At 43.6% G+C, this 14,559-nt stretch overlaps 1 protein-coding gene across 1 annotated transcript in view; it reads right to left on the bottom strand.

Annotated features, from left to right (window-relative positions):
* The window catches only part of FRAS1 (Fraser extracellular matrix complex subunit 1), a gene marked incomplete at its 5' end in the record, with an annotated part of 403,879 nt that overhangs the window by 139,164 nt on the left and 250,156 nt on the right, over positions 1-14,559 (bottom strand). The window contains 5 exons of the mRNA XM_080796111.1: positions 2,333-2,417; positions 6,236-6,506; positions 9,146-9,280; positions 10,882-11,022; positions 11,954-12,094. Coding sequence (XP_080652237.1) covers positions 2,333-2,417; positions 6,236-6,506; positions 9,146-9,280; positions 10,882-11,022; positions 11,954-12,094 — 773 coding nt within the window. The remainder of the gene's footprint in view (positions 1-2,332; positions 2,418-6,235; positions 6,507-9,145; positions 9,281-10,881; positions 11,023-11,953; positions 12,095-14,559) is intronic.

Genomic DNA, 14,559 nt, shown 5'->3' with positions numbered 1-14,559 from the left:
TTATCAGGTTTCCCTTCACCAGTTGAGTAAGCAAATACAGTATTCTTTCATAAAGACAAAAGTTAATGAACTACAACAGAAAAAATTACCAACCAACCAACAAACAAACCAAATGAACAAACAAAAACCAAAACAAAACCTGAGGCCAAAAGCCAAAGAAAAGATTATCTTAATTTTGTATATTGTTTGAAGTTGAACCATCTAGGACTTCTCTCAGCATATCGCTTTCTTTAATCCAAATGGTTTTGTTTTAATACCACCTCTCTGGCCTCCTGGAAATTTCAGTATCTATTAAAGTAATGTCTAGCTAATGTATCATTGTAATAGTCACATAGTAGGAAGATAGATGACAGCTACTCCTCAGAATTCCCAAGTGAGAATGCAGAAGCTGTGATTCTAGATATGTGGGAATGAATGGACCCTTGGATTCTAAAAGAGGAGAGGTCAGAAGGTGATGTCAACATCCGTAAATGGAAAAGATCAAATAACTTGCATGAGAAAATCTCCAGGAGGTTCAAGACCATATTGAAATATCACAGGACTGTAAAGGAACAAAATAAGTTAAAATTAATTTTTATAACTTCATTTTAAAAAAGTTAAAATGAAAAAGTCATAAATAAAATTTTAAAATGCTGCCACTATTTATTCACTTGATTTGGGGAAGACAAGCAAACAAAACTCAGGGAACCACAGGAGCTCACTGTCTGAGATGAGGAAGGCACTTGCCAGTATCTACCCTAAGTCTCTAATTTACCTAATTAGAGTAACTATATTAACACAAACAAAAAGAACAAAATAAAACTTCTGAGTTTAGGTACTGAGAAATTTTAAGCCAGACAGTCCTCAGGCCTGATGCAGCCCTCTGGCCCATGTTTACAGAGAACACATGTTTTTCATTTTTGGTTTGTTTTTGTTTTTGTTTTTGCTTTTAACATGTTTTAGTTTTAATTAAAACAAAATTAATACTCTTAGCCCAACAGTAAGGTCAAATGAATATCAGATCAATTTCTAATCAACCCTCAACTTCAGTCACCCCTGAAGTACGCGTGCCAACAAGAAGAGCAAAGTTGGGGGCAGGGCGCCTGCGTGGCTCAGTTGTTAGGTGTCTGCCTTTGGCTTGTGTCATGATCTCGGGGTCCTGGGACTGAGCCCCATGTTGGCCATGTTGGCCTCCCTGGAGGAGTCTGCTTGCCCCTCCCTCCATGCCCCCACTTGTGTTCTCTCTCTCTGTCTCAAATAAATAAATAAAATATTTTTAAAAAGAAGAAGAAGAAGAAGAGTGAAGTTGGCCTGTGAACACCATCCAGGAGTTACTTCTGGGTTATGTCTCTGTTATCCACAGTCCATGGTCTTTTCATATTTGGACCAAAATTAAAAAAAAAAAATTTAAACAATAATCTCATGTCTTTCCTTGAATTCATGACTAACACTCTACAGAGTTCTGGATATTCAGGTATCCTTGGTTCCCCATGCTGATATCCCACTCTCTTACTGTTCACACCTGAAGACTAGATCTATCCCCTACTCTCTTTGCATGTTTCAGCTGTTGAATCCCTCAAGCTCAGTTACTCAGACCATCTACCACTATCTGTATTCTGGACACGTAAGTACATCTTAACAGAGATGAGTGATGGGAACAGAGGCGCCATCACGCTGAGTTTTATAGCATCTACCATGATGTCCTCAGACTTCCGTCTGGCTGGTGCCCACACGGGCACCCCCTGTAAGTAGATCCTTAATCAGATGCTCTACCTGCTGCAAACTGATGGGAGCATAGCCCAGCTACAGGACAGACAGGCAAAGGTAGCTGAGAATAATTTCATATTCCTGAGAGAGAAATATTTAGGCAAAACAAACTCATTTACCCAAGATGAGGGAAGTCTTAACGACTGGAACAGTTTCGAATTATTCTGAAGGGCTCGTACCATGCTCAAGAGAGGACAGTAAGGCACCATAAGCTAGTGAGCAAGAACGCAGACTCTGTAGCCCAATTTTCTGGGCACAAATCTCAGCTCTTTATTTATTGGCTATCTCACCATAGACAAGTTACTTAACTTCCCTCTGACTTTAGTTTCCTCCTCTGCAAATTGGGGAAAACAACACCCCACAGGGCTATCACGAGGATGGAATGAAAAATACAAAGAAGGCTACGACAGACGCATCAGCAATTAGTTGTTGCTGCCGTTCTTACCCACAAGCACTAAAACTTATTCCAGCAGTATTTCATGAAGAACCTGAGACTAGCTTAATCGAGGTTATTTTTGCTATAACTACGGGAAAGAAACCTTGATTCACACATGCGAAATTATTAGTTGTGTGGCAATGTCATTACCTGTGTTGAAAACGCTTGTATGTTGATCAGCTGTGGCTCAGAGAAGAACTGCTGGTCACTAATTTTCAGGGAAAAGTAACCTTTCCTAAAAGAAGTCCCCGAGAAAGGAGTGAGAAAATGCAGTCATTAGTCTCTAGAAAAACAAGATTAAAAATATCTTCAGCTTATGTGCATGGAAGAATTTGGATCAAAGCACTACCGTGATACAATATTCATACTGTAAATAAAAGTAACCAGATGGAGTTGAACATAGCAACATACAGGTAAAACTATGGTGTATTCTCTGACCTCAATATAATGTAACAATTCCATAAACTTCTTAGTTTTGATTTTTCTAAAATGACTATATAAATGTTTGAAAAACCAGTTTTGGGCCCAAGACATAATAATGAAAAACAAAACGAAGGCTAATGGTTAAATTGGAGAGAATGGAAAGGAACTATCAGAGTCTCTGATTAGCTCTCAGTGATTCCCTCCCTCTGCAAACCCTCCCTCCAACCTGTCCCCAAATCACGTGAGTGAGCCCCCATGACTGATTCTGCAGTGTTCCTATTACCTGACTCTATCTACCTGGCCCCCATGCTAGCCACACACATATACAATCAGCGTAGACAGGACGAGGGGAAGATGGACGATTATTCCCTGGAAATCTGCAACTGGCCTGAGAGCCCCCATTGGATGATGCAGAAGCCACAGTCTACCACGATGAGATGTGGAGCAAGTCTGTCTGCAGGGAAGAGGCAAATGAAGCCTTTGAGCAGTGAGACATAGAGACAAGAGGAAGAACTGAGTCGTGCTTCTCGTTCCTGGTCCTAGCTTCTAGGCTTATCTGGGAAGCCCAGGTGTCCTTGATGTGTTAGAGATCTGAGCCATACCTGCTATGTTAAAACAAGCCTCACAATTTTGTAGGCTTCATTACTTGCAACCGAAGAGAAAACAAAATAAGGCTCCTTCTTTGCTGTGGTTTTACTTCCTATAAGAGTGTTGCTCCAGCAGCTTCAGAGACAACCAGAAGGGAAGGGGGGAGCCCGCCCACCTTTAAAGCCAAGCCAAGCACAGAACTCACAGTAGACTGGGAAGACATGTGGTTAACGCCTTATGAGAGGTTTTGAGCTCTGGTCGACTCTAAGGACCACAATTTTAAAGGTTCTCTTTTTTTGATTTTTTTTAACTTTTTTATTATAAAATGCATCATACATACCAAAGAGCATATAAAACACATAGATTTTAAAGAACTAGAGAAACAACAGTGTATCCACCACCTGAGAAAAATGTAAGTTAACTATTTATGAGAATTGTCAACTCCATTTTTCTTCCATTGAGCTTTTGCAAAATGGTGGCTGTTTATTTAAAGAGCTAGATAGGTCTATTCAAATCCACAGCTCTAACAATTTCCACTACAGAATGCTTATTTCCGGAATTGACCATAGTTACTACAAGCTAGAAGTATATTATTTTTCAGAGTAGTGGAAAATTAGGTACTTAGGGCTTGTGAACATAGAACCTCATAGTTTTTTAGCAGAAAAGTATGACGGGAAACTACAATTTAAAGGTTCTTTAAAAGGTCTTCTTGGAACTGTCACTGACACGCAAAAGAATGTGGATGGATCTCAAAAGCATATGGCAAAAACCAGAAACAAAAGATTATGTACTGTATGACTCCATGGCTAGGACATTTCAGCAAAGGCAAAACTCTTTAAGAGTAAAAAAAAACAGATCAGTGGTTGCCAGAAACGGGAGCGGGGTGGGGGCGGGAAGGCGGGAATAAGTCACAGTAAAAAGGAGAGCTTGGGGGGGCGGTTGATGAAACTGTCTCAAACCTTGACCGCAGTTGTGGTTTCAAGACTGCCAGAATGTATACATTTGTTAACACTCATAGACCAGTAGACTCCAAGATGGGGGATTTTACTGAACCCAAATTATACCTCAATGAATCTGATTTTAAAAAAAAAAGTAAATCTTGTCTTCCCTCCCACTTCATCCTCTCCTTGATTTTCTGTCCCATTCAAATCCTGTCCTTCTTCACTCCCGTCTCCCGACGTCCAGAGAAAGCAACCGAGGGAAGCAACAGAAAGAAGTAAGGAGTGGTTACTCCTAGCCCACGGGGGAAAATGACAGTTTGGGGGCACAGAGGTTCCGATACTTGCTTAGCAATGCTGGCTTGCCCCCACGGCCATATTTGCAGGTTGTCCTGTATTCCACAGGAACATTCTGACCCCAAAGGAATCCAGGGCGAAAGAATCATGGTCAGGTTTCCATGAGGAAAAACAAAACCGCAAACCTATACGGCAAGCTGCCCCTTTCATTTTTGCATCACTCGGCAACTTACAGAATTTACTTTTTCATGAATCACTACCAATCTTGTTTTACTGTTCTTCCTTTTGTTTAAATTTTTAGATAAAGAAGATCCTATGCTAAAATTGGTACCCCAAAGTCAAGAGAGTACTGAAAGAATTCCCAGCAAAATAGTCACCTTTCTCTGTCGTGTCTGGGGATACAGAGCTGACTCTGCAAATGGGTGATGAGAGACTAAAGAGGTGAACCAGGCAAGAGGTTGTAACTTTGGGCTTTATGAATTTTACTAACTTTTCACAAGATTCCGAAGGACTACAGGTACGGAGCCGTGTGTGTGTGTGTGTGTGTGTGTGTGTGTGTGTGTGTGTGATGCAAACAATTAAGAACTACCCTTGAAGCAAAATGAACGCAGCGTGGGAGCGTAAATCTGAAGAGTGATTCTGTGGCGTAAGAAGCCAGAGTTGTAATCTGTGGCGATGTCTCTGTGCGAGGATCTTTTGTCCCTGGAGGACGGAAGCCTGCCCGTTATTCCCAGTATAATTCAGGAGGCAGAAATCATTGTGGCTAAAGGCATGGGCTGTGGAGTCAAAGACCTGGCTTTGCTCATGCTCTCAAGGCCTCGGTCTCCCCATCTGTAGCCTGGGAACATAAACATACAGAGTTCTCACGAACTGTTTACTACAGTGCCTGTGTCACAGTTAGGGCTCAGTAAGTATCGGTTGTTCTTATTCCTACAAGACGGTCTTTTGGGGTTCTGGCTCTGAACTGCAATAGAGAAAGTGCCACCGCTTTTCTCCCCACCTATCTCCTAGCCCAAACCTTAAAAAACAAAACAAAACAAAACACTCTAGTGGTAACAACAGAAAATATTCACTGTGAATACTTCATTCCATTGGTAACACATACGGTCTACCATGCATTATCCGCACTAAGGAAGCAGAGCTGGGTGAAGGATAATCCGCGAGGCTAAGCTTTGGGGTGCATTCTCTTATTTCTGTTTAGCAGATTTACTCCGCTAATTATATGACTCTATTTGCCTGGGTTGGTGTTAGCATTCGATTGCATTCCTGAAGCATCTGTCAGCCGGGGTGGGGAAGACAGCCAGAAGTGTGCCAGGCATCAGAGAAAAACTAGATCCGGCTTAAAAATTAACCACAATTAATCCCATAAAGTAGATAATAAAAAGTTGTGCCTCTTAGCTTCCCTCCCACTCTGGAATTCTAGGAACCATCGAACACTTTGAAAACTCCGTCTTCCAGCCACTGCTCACTCCCAGTATATCACCCTAATGCTGAAGGAGCAGCTGTGGCAATCTGCGTAGAGAACCAGCTTTGTTTCTGCTGGGCCAAAAATACTGGGTAATTGTCCTAGGAACTTTCCTGTCACATCAGAGAATTACCCATAATTATGTGATAAAATGAAAATGCCTCTAACAGAAGCATACTCTCGGAGCAATTACAGTGAAATGATGACGGGCAGCTGAAAGCGTTGGCGTTTTTGGAGTATCGATCTTCCCCAGAGGAGCAGGGACAGCTACTGAGGAGTGGGGGCGGGGTGCACAGCGTCGACGGAAGGGAGGCAGGAGGAAACAACACAACGCCGAGTCACCTGGGCTTTTCTTTGCTGTGCACAAAACGCACTTTTTTCTCATTCACATCCTTCCAGCTAAAATGGCCGGCCTTGTCGAGCTGGACCTCTCTTCCATTCCTGGAGAGCACCAGCTGACCATTGGTGGGCGTGCTCACAACATGGAACTGGAGGTCTTTCAGCCGGCCATCTTGGTCTCGGACATTCAGAAGGGAAAGATCCAGTGGCTTCATTGAACCAATGGCAAGGGTGAGAGAACCATTCACGTGAAGAGTAGGAGTGGATATTTTGCCTGGAAAACACAGGGTCCAGCGATCAGACTTCATACATTCACTAATAAGGTTTTAGGTTTTTTTAAAATTAATAGATGTATAATGTTCTTTCAGAAATGAGACTCTAGGCTTTTGTAACCATAAGCCTCCTTCTAACCCAGTGATGCTCACCCTGGACGCATATGAGAATAACATAGATTCTTGATGTTAAGATATAAACTTCTAGAAGAAAATAGAGGATAGAATCTCCGTGATCTTAAATTAGGCAATGTCTTCTTTGACATGACACAAAAAGCATGAGTGACAAAAGACAAAATACCTAAACTGGACCAAAGTGCTTCAAAGGGCACCAGTAACAAAAGTGAAAAAGATAATCCATAGAATGGGAGAAAATACTTGAAACTTAAATATCTGAAAAGGGACTTGTATCCAAAATATATGTAAAAAAATTCTTACAATGCAATAAAAGACAAGTAGCCCAATTTAAAAACAGGCAAGGAGTTTGAATAGGCACTTTTCCAAAACAGACATACAGAAGGCCAGCAAGTACAGGAAAAGGTGCTCGATGTCCTTAGTCATCAGGGAAATGCAAATCAAGAGCACCATGGGATACCACTTCATACCTACTATGAAGGACAATAAAAAGTAATCCTGAGGACGTAGATAATTTAGAAATCTCATACATTGCTGGTGGGAACATAAAATGGCGCCAGTTGGCAGTTCCTCACACAATGAAGCATAGAGCTACCCGATGATCCAGTAATTCTACCCACAGGCATACACCCACGGAAACTGATACATACGTCCACATAAAACCTTGTACATGAATGTTCATACCATTATACCCAAGAGCCCCAAAGTGGAAACAACCCAAATGTCCATTAATTGGTGAATGACTAAACCAAATATGGTATATCCAAAAATGGAATATTATTCAATCATGCAAAGAGATGATGTACTGATACATGTTCCAAGGTAGAGGAATCTTGAAAATGTTCTTGTCATGTGAAAAAAGCCAGACATAAAAAGCCACACATTGTATAATTCCGTTGATTGATGTGAAATGTCTAGAATAGTTAAACTCACAGAGCCAGAAAGTCAATCAGGGATTGCCAGGGCCTGGAACAAGGGAGCACTACAGAGAGACTGTTAATGGTTACTGGATTTCTTTTTAGGAAGAACAGAACGTCCTGGAATTAGATAGTGGTGATGGTTACACAACCTTGTGAATGTACTAAAGACCACACCAAATTATGTACTTTAAAGGGTGAATTCTGTGCTATGTAACTTATATCTCAGCAATAACTGGTACGGATACTGGACCTCCACCAGTGGAGATTCCGGCTTCAGTGTTCTGAGGTGGGCACCTCAGTGATTCCACAAGCTCCTCGGGCAGTCCTAATGGGACTTCCAAGTTTGAGAACCACAGTCCTAACCTGATACTTTGATCACATCTGACCATCAGACCCACAGATAGTAAGGAATAAAGCAAGTGTCTGATACCATTTGCTCGAACAGTACCAGTTAGTCTGTAATGAACTATGATTATCAGTGGCTTATACTCAGAATTCATGTGACATGTTCACACTTCATTTTAAAATTTTACCATCTCTGTTCATAGGAACTATCAGATGGATGAATATCTGATCATGATGAGAAATTCATCCTGTCTTCTGCAAGGTGTTTTGCCCGGACTTGAATTGTTAGAGTTTCCTTCTACAAGTAGGTCAGCCAGGACAGTTTGGGAATGCCAAGTTTCAAGGGGACGACTTCCACTGTAAGATTACTCTAATGAAAGTGGAATTCATTTTCACAAGTTGACTTATATGATGTCCCAAGAGGAGAAGGCTGACTTTCAAGTACTTGGGGTTTCCAGAAGGATCCCAATAAAATGAGCCAAAGATGTCTTTTTTCCCATGGGAAGTCTTAATATCTTTAGAGGTCAGAAATCTAGAGACGGAAAATATGATTGACTGCGGGTGTTAAAACAGGCCTCGAGTTACTGATGAAGGACACTCAGAAGCTGAGGAATGCTTAACTACAATAAAATTCCCCAGCTTCATTCAGCTATAAAACTTTGGGGTTCAAAATTATGAGTGACTTTAAATTTGCTTCTCTTTTGTTGTTTAAGGTGAAGTGTCCATTAATGTGTTGGACAAGACTAGCTCCTCCTCTTAATATGTCACCTTATTCTTAATGGGACAGTGGCTTGAAACCCATTCACTTCAAACATAGGACCCTAATGGAGCAGGCTCCTCACACTACTCATTATTTATTCGCAATATATCTCCAGGATGTCCACAAAGGATGCAACTGTGGCAATAATTAGCTCTACAAGTTTATATATATGCAAATAAATTATACCTATATGTAATAGGTAATTTTCTACAACATAGCTATAGCTCAGAAACATAACTAAGTTTTACGCCAAATTTCTGATCTGATAGTTGTTACTTTTAAAGCATAGATTCTTTTTCCCGAAGATCTTAGAAGCTGAGTTTCCCTAATGTCCATGTTCTATAAACAATCCCTTATTCCTTTGCCTTCCCTGAATGAGAATCCTGTGTGTCATATCACATGAGCTGACTGTATTTCTACATGGAACCTCTGTGTGGAGAAATCACAGATCAGCAAGCAAGGCCGTCTGGCAAGCACTTACCAGCACATGTTTCATTAGAGTGGGCGAAGCCAGGAATGCAGTTGGAAACACAAAGGCCACTCTTCAAAAAGAACCCCTGCTCACACTGGTGACACCAGTCCCGGCGGCTACACCTCAAGCATGCCCGAGGACAGGCTGTGAAAGAAAGGCCACAGTAGGTGAGGCACAGCCAAGGCACAGGCAGCCAGCGACAGAGAAATAAAGAGTGGCAGCATGAGCAACATGGGACTCCCAACCACAGCAAAAGGGAATTCCCACCGTTCCCTCTGGAATTTCACAGGAAGCTCATCGACCCCCAAAAGGAGAGTGAACACAGAGGAACACTTTTGCTTAACACACTCTGATGTGAAAATGTTGCACATAAATGGATTGTATAAACAGTTAACCCTACTGACTTATAAGGGAAGCGGTTGACAGTGATTAAGAGTGCAGGCCCTTCCTGGGTACCGCTCCTCCTCCACCACTTAGCAGCTGTCCACTTCAGGCAAGTTCCTCTAGTCACCCATGGTGTGATTTCTTGTCTTAAAGATGGGGAGAGTAATAGCACCTAATGCAAATCCCCGTCGGGAGGATGTTGCAATGTGAAGAGACCAGAACAGTGCCTGGCATACAGAAGGACTCAGCTGCACTACCAACGTCCCTGCAGCACTGCTGCATCATCATCTTCATCATCATCATCATCTTCATCATCATCAACATCAACATTATCATCATTAACATCATCATCATCATCATCAACATCATCATCATCATCATCACCATCATCATCACCATCAACATTTTAAACGCAGGAGGAGAGGAAGCTCATGAAAGGACCCAAGGATTATTTCTTTGGGTCCACTTAATAATCTTCTACAAATCGAGTGTTCACTGCCTAATTTTCCTGCTTCCTTAATTGAGATTTTAGTATACAGAGGTAGTATAGTATAAAGGGCTCAGAATTGGAATCAGAAAATGTGGGTTTAACACCTGATTTTATGTTGCCTTGGTTAATACTCTCAAGCCATTCTTTCTTTTTTCTTTTTTTTTTCTCTTATAAAATGGGATTCCTAGTGTCTGCCATATTTTACCATCAAGTCATTGTGAATATTAAATGAGATAATGCAGACGGAGGAATTCGGTGAAATGTAAAAGCCATGGCACGCCAGGGCCATGGCTTTATTATTAAATGTCAGGTTTTCTTCAAAGTGGGGCATAGCATATCAAATTTTAGTGGAAATAATGAGAACAAACTGTAGAAACTCTCATGGATAACCCAATGGACAAGCAGATTAAGGCTTTGGGTTGAACTTCCATGATAAAGGTTCAGTGTATCTCACTAAATCGTCCTCAGAAATCCTACTCAAGGATATTGCACCAATATCAGGGTCACTCATAATTTAGTCCACACACTGAAAATCCTGCACCCACATCAATAGAGGTGATCTGCTCTTGATGGATACCTCACCTTAGTTCAACACAAGCCTTACATTTCATAAAATACTGGCCTTATTTCCATAAAGACCTTTAGAGACAGTATTGATTTGTGCAAGAGAATTATTGGCCTGCACGTCTATATTCTATTTAACCAGCAATTGGCAGATGTGCATGGGAAGCCTTCCATTTCCAAGACCGAGCTCTCCGGGTTTCCATTCTGCTTCTAATTCAGATCCTCCTTGGTTACCTGAGATCGACACACCTGATGTACTGGTGGCCCTCACTTTTTTCCAGAGGACTCAGCACAGTTTCCAAGTTACCTGCGCACTGGCGATTTGCATGATCTGCGAAGGACCCCTTCCCACATTCCTGAACGCACTGGGCTTCCGACAGGAGATACGGCTCTTCACAGCGTGTGCACTCACGGGGGCCTTGGCACTGCAGACAGTGGTTGCCGCAGCCTGAAAGACAAAAGTCAAATCAACAGAACTGTGTGTGGCTTTCCAGGGGGCTCCCGGGCCTCATGGGGAGGCAGCAGAAGGTGTGGAACAGTGATACGACCTGGTGTGCTGGGCCAGGCAGAAGACGAGGACTCAGGAACCAGGCTCTGGCTGGCACCACTCTACCTACCAGCAGGGTGATTTAGGATCAGAGATTGACTTCTCTGAGCCTCAATGCTCTCTCCTATAAAATGGGAGTGGACGGTGTCCCACTCAGCTTGCTGGGCAGAGATTAAAGTAAATAATGGAAAACATGAGGCACACCTTGAAACTACAGGTATTAGCCTTTATCATTACTAGGAGCTGGCCAGTGGTTCTCCTGCTTTGCTGAAGTGGCCATCTTTCCTGACTCACCCAGTTATCAGAGTCTCCCAAGGACGCTCCTCGGACTGCCATCTGTGCGCTTGGGGGGCATTTCAGGGTCAGAAGACTCTGTGGTGTTCAACCAAGGCTGAAGGGGGTGGCACTCAGGGACAGGCGGTGGAGAGACATTCGTACATGCAGGGCTCCAGGGGACGGTTGGGGGAATCAGACGGTCCTTCCGGGTGCTCAAATGACCAGTATCTACGCATTCCCCTTCTAGAGGACAGGATTATTCAATGCTCTGGGAAGTTCAAAGTCATCATCAAACCATACCTGTTGATGTGGCCTTATACCCCCGGGATTCCCTTCCTGATCTCAAATTTTAGCAACTGTCACATTTGGGAACGGGAGAAGGAAAGGTTGGGGGGGATGGCATTCTGACTACGACAAAGAAAAGCTCTTAGGCATGAAACAAGAAATTAGATAAAAAGCTGGAAAGGAAACTCGCCACTGACTTCTGGTCAGAACAGTAAAAGTCGGAGGAGGCTGCAGGCCGGAAGCGGACAGGGCGAGTGCTGCGGACACTTACTCTTGCAGCGGCCCGCGTCCCTGTAGAAGGACGGCGAGCACTGCTCCACGCAGGCCCCGTCCTGCAGGACGTAGCCGTCCATGCACTGCAGGCAGTCTGTCCTCAGCGGCCCGCTGCACGCGTTGCAACTCCAGTCGCACTCTAGGAAAGGAAGTCCACGTTAGGTCACCTCCACCTGTCCACCCTCCGTCCCAGCGACTAATTTATGAGGACGCGTCCGCAGCAGCAAGGGGCGAGGTGAGAACAGGCGAGATGTCAGGTAAGCGAGCCGGAACGAGGTTTCTGCTTGTAGGAGCCCGAACGCCTCTCTGCGGTGTCGTGTTTCCTAATTATGTCGGACACGGGCACATGCAAGGATCCCTCCAGGCTGGTGCAGAGCCTGCTTGTCAGCAGGGCTGCCGAGGAGCCGGGTCAACTTGGTCTTGATTCCCCCGCCACAGTGTCCTCAGGCAAAAGCCTGCTCTTGCTATAGGGAGGGGCCAATTTGCCTCCACAACCCTAACGCGCACCTCCCTGGAATGCTCCACAGGGAAAGGGATGTCAGAGACTCAGCCAGGAATGTGTCTGATGGCACCACCAAACCGGCTGCTTGACTCTTTACCTTTCAAGAATCAGGGGCTGGCCCACCCAGCAGAGAGCACCAATGACGTTAGGATTAAATGCGGCATCAAGGAACCGTCCAGAAAGAAAGGGCTTCCAGAAATAACAGAAGATCTAAGAGCAGTAGATCCGACTCACTTCCATGTTATCTGCTCAGTAAGCACCCGGGGAACGCGTAGGGCAGGAAGTGGCTAGACCCTGGCTTCAAGGGGCTTATGTGCTTGTGGGCTCCAACCTGGATGTGCACCCGTATAATCCAGAAGGATTGTCAGAAATACAGGTTTTCTGGCTCAATGTCAGAACTACTGATGTCGTCTCAAGGACTGGGGCACAAGGAAACATGTTGGGGCCACTGCTGTTGTTTCTGTTCTTGTGATTATTTATGGTTGTTGTGACTGTGGCTGTGGCTATTAAAGGCCCAGGCAAGTCCTGCAGCCACAACACTCATGTCCGAGAGCCAAAGTTCCAGCTGGTAGACTCAGTCCTTCACGCATGGAAGGTGGGACAACATGTAAGTACTTGGGCTTTGAAGACAGCCAACTCTCTGTTGGAGCTATGGTTTATCTACAGGTCTTACACACCTTCCTAAACTTATTGGGGCCTCAGTCTCCTTACCTGTAAGACAGAAATAAGAAGAGTACCTATCCCATAAGGCTCTTGTGTTGATTAAAGGAAACAATGAATGTAAAGAAGTTAATGCAGCACCTGGCACACAGTAACAGCTTAATAAATGTTTTGCTGCCAAACTTTTTCCTCACAGAACATTCTGCATTCAGTTCCTCCTCACTCCACCATGCATTCCAGCTGAGCATGGAGGAAACTTCTCATTAGTCACCTTTCTCTTGTTGGATGCAATATTTCTAAGTCCCAAAGAAACAGGTAAATGTGCAAGACAGTACACGTTCTTCCAAGGAGATTTATAAAGTTAATCTCGCTCATTTATTTGGCTGAATCAGTCCTGAGGGAGCATGACTACCGCAGAACCTTGAAAACTGCCAGCATAGTTATGAAATCACTTACAACGTGGAGGATTTGTGATAATCTTGTTTTTCACCGCAAACTGACAACCGCTGTGTAGAAGGGAAAAAATAGAAAAGCTTCTGTGGTCTTGAGCACAGAGACCACCTAAGTTGACAACAGTAGTATTTCTTGGAATGGAGAGTGTGCAATTTTGCAAAGCCTTAAAACATCCCAAGCTTACTTGACAGATGTCTGGCCCCATATCTGAGCCCCAGGTTCTTGGGCAGAATGGGAGAGATGGGAGACAAGTGGAGTGGAGAGATGGAGGAGGAAAATGGAACAGAAGCAAGGAAAATCTGGCCTTTAACTCTGTTCTCCTCCTTGCTGAGCACTGCCGCCTCAAGAGCGTAAACCCCAAGAGAGCAAGGTACTAGGTTTCTGACATTGCTTCCTTATAAACTCCTTGAGTACTGGGACTGTCTTTACTCATTTAAATCTGTTGAACAGAGATGAACAAATCAGATACAGCCCCTGTCTTTTTTTTTTAAAAGATTTTATTTATTCATTTGAGAGAGAGAGAGAGAGAGAGAGAGAAAGGGCACAAGTTGTGGGGGAGGGGCAGAGCAGGGAGCCTGATGCAGGGCTCGGTCCCAGGACCCTGGGATCATGACCTGAGCCGAACTCACATGCTTAACTCAGCCATCCAAGCACCTCAAAGCCTGCCTTCATTAAGCTTAGACTCTAGTGACCTAGAGTTGTAAATGTAAGTGCCTCTAGGTCCCAGGTAGGGGATGTAAATCTCTGAAACAGGCCTGGTGTGGTAGAAGAGGGAGTAGTGGGGCTGTAGTGATCTGAAGACACAAAAGGGGCAACAGCTACTCATCTCCAACCGACTGTTGCATTGTGGAAATGTGAGTCCAGTATTGCCAGATCTTCTAATTTTTTCAAAAGAAACAGAAAATCTCCAGTTCTGTATGTGAAGTCTTCTGTATTTTAAAACGCATCAATTAAAGATTTTATAACACTAGAACATTTGGGCGCCTGGG

Source organism: Martes martes, assembly GCF_963455335.1.
Source record: "Martes martes genome assembly, chromosome: 2".
Classification (NCBI taxonomy): domain Eukaryota; kingdom Metazoa; phylum Chordata; class Mammalia; order Carnivora; family Mustelidae; genus Martes; species Martes martes.
The sequence above is the reverse complement of the archived record's forward strand: the minus strand, read 5'-3'. Positions and strand labels throughout refer to the sequence as shown.